Genomic DNA, 7022 nt, shown 5'->3' with positions numbered 1-7022 from the left:
ATACCTTCATTTCATTTCTTTATACCTACATTTAATGTATTTAAACATCTATTCATGCATTTATACTTCCATTTCATTTATTTATACATCCATTTCATGTATTTATAAATCTAATTCATGTATTTATGCCACCATTACATGTATTTCTAAGCAAAAAATTAACCCTTGTTTGAATTGGTTATTAACCGAAAATTAACCGAACCGATTAACCAATGACTTCGGTTACAGTTACAGATAATGCTAATAACCGAACCGAACTGTGCACACCCCTAGTATAGGGGTTATGGTTGGTACATGATTTGTCACATAGGAAAATGAATGGAAGGCTGCACAACCCCCTCGAAGATTCATGGTGGTTGACGTGGATTGAACCACGATTACCATGGGCCACCTTTCCATTTTCCTAGATTTTGACACTTTAAAAACTAAATTAAAATAATAAAAGGGATGATGGTTTGAGTCATGACCACACCTTTAGGGTAGTGATTTTGGATGATGGATTAAAGGTGGGTGACATGACGCCTATATAGGGGGTCATGGTGATCATGAGGATCATCACCGCATCCTTTATAATTGGTATCACATTGTTATGTACATGTGTATCTTAACTCATTAGAACGACGAACCAAACATGAAAATTTGGATACACGATTCTTATAGGTTAGACACGTCATTATCATCAACAATATCATACCGCGTTAAAAATATGATTTAAAAAAGTTATTTATCAGGACTAATATCATGGTTTTAAAAGTCGCTAGGCGCTCCCTAGTCGGATTCGGGAGTACTCGGGAAGTACTCGGCTTAGGCGGAGACTACTCGGGGAGTAATTGGCCTGGGAGAAAAAGTACTCGTGCCTCAACAGCCTACCTTGTAGCGAGTATTCGGGGAGTACTCGGTGCCTAGGCGGGACTTTTACAACCATGACTAATATCAATTTTAAAGAAGATAAAACTCTAGATTTAATGCTAAATTTTTAAACGCACATTTATGCCTAATAGTAAATTGAACCTTGGTTTTTTTTTTTTACTGACAAATTTTTCAACACCTTAGACTACCCGGTATGGTTTGGTTAGTCCTCAAAGAGACTACCCGTCATGTAGGTGCCACCTCACCAAGGGTGAAGGACCATCCCTTTGGGGACTACCTAAGGGTGTGGAAGACTATCCAACCCATAATAAAAACCAATATAATATTAATAAAAGGGAGAGAGAGAAGTCAGCGGGGTGCCCACATCATTGCGTCGTCTCCAACGTCTTGGAGAGGACACTGGTGCCGCGACGAGCCCAGGGGGCGGTGTGGGACGTGGGGGACGAACCGGGACGGGGAGGGGACGACCCCCATACCCCATGGTCTTAAATTCCATCTTAACTTTGTATTTGCAAGGATTTGAACCCACAATCTTACATTTGTAAAAGGAAACAACATACCAGTAGACCAATAGGTAATAGTAAAACGCACTAATAGTAAATTGAACCTTGCTAGGTCATGGGTAAAACGCACACTTGCTAATGCAGGGTAAAACTTCATTAATTGAACAAGACTAAACAATCAATCATATTTAAATTGTGGTTTGTAGATTTGTATAGATGTGATGATTGATCAAAGCGTGTATAATGGCTATATTTTGTTACTAGTTTGACAAAAGCTTAATCATTCATATTTGTTTTTCTTAAGGATCCAATTCAACTAACTGTCTTATTTATGTTTAATGAAGTTATATGTTTACATTGCTTTATGTAATCCTTTTTCTCTTTTTTTTTTCCTTTCACCAATAAATTTTTTAATCCGCCACTAATATTAACAAAAGTAAATACTTTTTTGAATCTGCCTTATCAACAAAACAAAATGAACATATCATTAACAAATTTTCTAAATTCATATACACCATGCTTTTATAATTTATTTTGTAGTTGCTCTCAACAAATTATTTGTAAGTTGTAACATACAATATCATTAGTCCCACCATACCAAAGCCAGATCAAGACCTCCCCCCACCCCCTATATAACCCTCTCTCTTCCTCTCACACTCTCATTCCACTCCCCACTTCACATCCCTACTTTCCAAAGGCTTAGGTTACCATCTGCGGCGCAGGTTAAGGGTTTCACTCTCCTAACGTACACCATGGATCGCAAAACCGCCGTCCTCACGGCACTCATCTGCATTGTTTTCTCCACCGTCGGCGGCCAATCTCCGGCATCCTCCCCCACCGCCACCCCTGCCCCACCCACCACCACCACCCCTCCACCCACCGCCACCCCACCACAAGTCGCATCTCCTCCCACCACCACTCCTCCACCCGCCGCCACCCCACCACCCGTCGCCACTCCCCTCGCATCCCCACCACCGGCTACCCCTCCCCCCGTCGCAACCCCACCACCTGCCACCCCTCCACCCGTCGCAACCCCACCACCAGCCACCCCACCTCCCGCTGCAACCCCACCACCAGCCACCCCTCCTCCCGTCGCAACACCACCACCGCTCGCATCACCACCGGCTCCGGTCCCAGTGTCGTCGCCGGCTCCCTCCGTGACTCCCACAGCAGCACCATCGCCGTCAACTTTAAGCCCACCAGCACCACCCACCGGTGCTCCTACTCCTTCCATCTCCGGCGATCTTACTCCGGCAACGGCGCCGTCGGCTACCGACATGGTAAGTACACTATAATTGTTAATATTATTACTAGATCTGATCTAACTTCCACTTCTAACTGCATTATAAATGTTAATAATAGTATTAACAGCGTATGTTAGTCTGATCTGCTAAATCTACTGCTAGTTGCTAACCTGCGCCTCGGTTTATATCGGTTTATGGTACTTTTGCCACCAGATCTGAACATTTCAACATGCAGTTGTGAACTTGTGATGTTATGTTCACGAAAAGTCACAATGGTGTGTTGAAATGTTCAGATCAGGGTGTCGGTGGTGGTTAAGATTCCAGATTTGAACATGCGCATAATAGCGAATTGGACGAATGTATGTATTTGGTAACGTTAACCACGTTCTCGTGTCTTGGGCTTTATCTCTGGGGTACAGCGATCACGTGTGTCTTGTTTTTTTAGGCATTCGATGATAATAATGTATAGTATTTTGTCTGCTTGTACAATTCACATGGATCCATCAATATTTGTGTAAATTTTGGGGCCTACAAAATTAGGGTTTTAGTGTCATTTTTGTTAGGTATGTGAGGAATTTTAGCCTTAAGTTCTACTAGTCATTATGGGTTACTTTCATAGAAGAATATGTAAATCAGTTGATAGATATGTATATGTTCTTGAGATCTTACTTTTGAAATTTTGCAGAGCGGTGCGGAGAAGATGGGATCTATGTTGGGGAGCATGGTTTTTGGATCGGCTGTTGTTTACTTTCTACTCTAGATATGTATACTTCAATGTTGTCACGTCGGGTTCTATATTATATAGTCTCGGGTAGTTGAGTCAATTCGATGGTTGAGAGCTTTTGCATTGTATTTGGAGTAGTAGCTATATACATTCTTTTGGGGTTGGGTTTGGGGGATGCGTTTTGTAATTTTGATTGTGACATGGTTCTACTTGACTGCTATTGTATTGTTTCGTTTTATGCCACTTTTATTTCTTGCATATTGTTTTTAAGTTTATGTCACAAATGTTTGAGGTTTGGGGGAAAAAACATAAATACCTTTGGTAATATAATTATTTTAAGTAAAAAACATAACATGGTCTAAGCATAAATAGCTTTGCCTGCATCCATGAGTTTGCTATTGTTGATGAGTACATTTAGTAGCATCTAAGATTCTGTCTTTTGAACTTCCTTAAAATTTACACTTGAGAAACAAAATATCTTCAATGCTCGTTTCTGTCCATCCTCTTTTTAATGGAGGGGTGATGATTATATGGATGCTTCACATATGAGGCCCCACGGTGTGGGGATCAGATTTGGATCGTCCCCCACTAGCGCCGGCCCCCTCTCCAGTCCCCCCCCCCCCCTCCCCCAGCGGCGTCCTCCTGTCTTCCTGTGGACGTTTTTGACGGCCCTCCCACTCTCTCACACACCTATACATACAACTTATATATATATATATATATATATATATTAGACTTATCCCCCCATTTCCTTAGTTTTATCCCTTTTGCTTCATCCTCACACCTATCCTGCGTGACGCTTGCGTGATGGATCATCCTCCAAAGGCGGGCAATCACCATACCGCATAGCCAGAGTGTTCAAATTGCTAAAATAGAAGAGGTTGAGTCTAGAAGAATAAAAAAGGTTGTGAAATCATTTGCTTGTGATTTTGATGTATATATGGTTAACTCCGTACAAGATTCTTAAGACTACCCGTTGTTGATAAACGGGTAGCCATTCACAGGGTCACGTGCCATTAACGGGCAGAACATTGCATCGTTAACGGGCTTTGTTAACCTTTGGCAACGTTAAAGCGAAACGTGGAGACGTTGGAGTGGGGCCATTTGGTCAAAGTAGCTGTTGGGGTTAGTGGTGGGAATTTAGGTTGGGTTTTAAATTAAAAAAAAAAATTATACCAAACACCATCTATATATATACCCTATTTTTCTATCGTATTTCACCCGAATCACTCCTAAACATACACCATATCTCAAAATGGATATTTGAACGATATTAAACGTACGTTTGGGGTTTTGAAGAAAAAAAAGGTATAATTACCCAACCTGCTAAAATATAGAAAAAAAAAATTAAAGAGTGTTTACGCATGCCTGAACTATTTTACATATAATATGATCTAGAGGACTTGGGTAAGGCTTGTCAAGATTATGTTCCAGACGATATGGAGCTACCGGAGTCCACATTAAACCTGGAACAAAGACTAGCTATCCTTATGAAATTATACCGCTACGAAACACATGATGCTCTACGTGTGGATTTGACTAACAATTTATGGGTTAATCGTTCGAATGAAGAGGACGATGAGTAACTTGTTTGGTTCGAAATATTGTAGTTTTTATGTTTTTAAAGTATTTTTTATTAATCTTTAATTAAATAAAAAATAATTGAATAATAATTGTTGATTGGAGTGTAGTTAACCCACAACACTTAGGGGTTGTCTGTTTAGCTATTAATAGGGTTCTTAATGATTCAGACATTTTACTGGTTTAGCATTTAATGGTTCAGACAGTTTGTTTCAAGAGCAGATGTCTGAATGGTGAAACATTATACTGAATCTGGATGGTTAATACATCTAATCTGAATCAGTTAGACATTTGTCTCTGAACGTTTAAGCATTATACTAGCTCTTAGTGGTTCAAAACTTTTACTGGTTCAACACTTAATGGTTTCGACCTCTTACTGGTTCAACACTTAACCATTCAGAAGTTGCCAAACAACCCCTTAGTTAACAGAAAGTTGGAATTACTTTGACACAAATTCACTCAATCACTTGTAATATCTTCTAATATAAATATTTTGGATGTGGCAAATTCATTTCTAAAGAGAGGTTTAGAATAACTTATTTATATGGAGCAACATAAGATTACTTTGATGCATTCACTTGTACTATGAGTGACCTCTATTATAAAAGCTTGGATGTGGCAAATGCCTTTCTAGAAGGAGATTTACGTGGAGCAACGTAAGTGTTTTCTAAATCCAAGAATAGAGAGAATATTGTGTAAGCTAAGCTCACTAGTTTTTATATGGCTAGCTCTAAATTAGTGACACCAAAAATTTAACAAATTCATAATGGGATGTGGTTTCTAAATCGAGTGTAATTAGTGTGTCCATGTGAAAGACACAACTAGAGTTAAGTCTTTGTGTTGATGACATATGTTTTTCATAGGAAGTTATTATATGTTGACAACAATGTTTCACATGAAGTATATGAATTTTGGAAATGTGATTCTTAAAATGAAGATCACATGGATTCTGTCAAGTCAAATTCACTATGTAAACAATATTATTGAGAAATATAATAAACTTCAATTGACATCATCACCATTTTCTAAAAACCGGGACAAATGTTTGTGAGTTGTAATAATTTAGGATAATTGGCAATACTGCACTAGACCATGTTGATTATATTCTTTAGAGTAAACTGTCATTTTGGTCCCTGAGTTTTGATCACTTTTTCCACTTTAGTCTAAAATTCAAATCTTTTAATTTGGGTTTTTATGGTTTCAATTTTATTGCCATTTTGGTCCAAAAGTAAAATCAGCTCATATTTGTCTAATAAAATCCTGATATTTTGTTCTTTTTCTTAGGGGCAAAATGGTAATTATAATTTTTATTATAACACATTATTAATTAAAATAATAAAATTAAATAATCTCTTTGAACTGCAGCAGAGATTATCATCTTCCTCCAAACTCAAACCCAAACCCTAATCCATCACACACCACCAGTATGTTCCTTTCTTTCATTTCTACTCTCAATCTCGATGGAATCACACTCCTTTCTTTCAAACACTCTCTCCTCCCCCACCAACCTTCACTCCTCCAAAACTGGAACCAATTTGACCCCACCCCATGTTCATGGTCCGGCGTCACATGTTCCCCTTTCTCAGGTCCAGTCACCGGTTTATCACTACCAAATTCCCACCTCCCCGGTTCAATCCCAATCGAGTTAGCCCGTCTTAAACAACTTCGTGTTCTTAATCTTTCCGACAATTCACTCAACGGAACTCTTCCCATTTCAATTTTTACTACATTTCAAAGTCTTCACGTTCTTAATCTTTCAAATAATTATTTATTCGATGGTATTCCCACTGGATTTGATTATGTTAACATTTTGGCTTTAAGTTCCAACTCGTTTAGTGGTGCGTTACCTCTTCTCTTAAGTGGAGAAAGCTTGAATTCCTTGAATCTCTCCCGCAATAAACTTTCTATCTCTGTTTCTGGAATAAACGTTTTGGATTTAAGTTCCAACTCGTTTAGTGTTGCCGGTGGGTCGGGGCGGAGACAGGTGATGCAGTTGCCCATGGTGGTGGTGGTTTAGTATGGTGGTGTGTGATGGATTAGGGTTTGGGTTTGGGGGAAGATGATAATCTCTGTTGCAGATCAAAGAGATTATTTAATTTT

The 7022-nt window shown here is 39.1% G+C and overlaps 1 protein-coding gene across 1 annotated transcript; it reads left to right on the top strand.

Moving 5' to 3' along the window:
- Window positions 1–2006: 2006 nt before the first annotated feature.
- On the top strand, window positions 2007–3599 carry LOC110929111 (classical arabinogalactan protein 9). Its single transcript, XM_022172231.2, has 2 exons — window positions 2007–2653; window positions 3303–3599. Exons 1-2 carry the CDS (start codon window positions 2126–2128, stop codon window positions 3375–3377), a joined length of 603 nt encoding a protein of 200 aa, XP_022027923.1. The 5' UTR covers window positions 2007–2125; the 3' UTR covers window positions 3378–3599.
- The last annotated feature ends 3423 nt before the right edge of the window (window positions 3600–7022 follow it).

This window comes from Helianthus annuus, chromosome 3, assembly GCF_002127325.2.
Source record: "Helianthus annuus cultivar XRQ/B chromosome 3, HanXRQr2.0-SUNRISE, whole genome shotgun sequence".
Lineage (NCBI taxonomy): Eukaryota > Viridiplantae > Streptophyta > Magnoliopsida > Asterales > Asteraceae > Helianthus > Helianthus annuus.
Note: the sequence above shows the minus strand (reverse complement) of the source record. Positions and strands in the feature narration are given on the sequence as shown.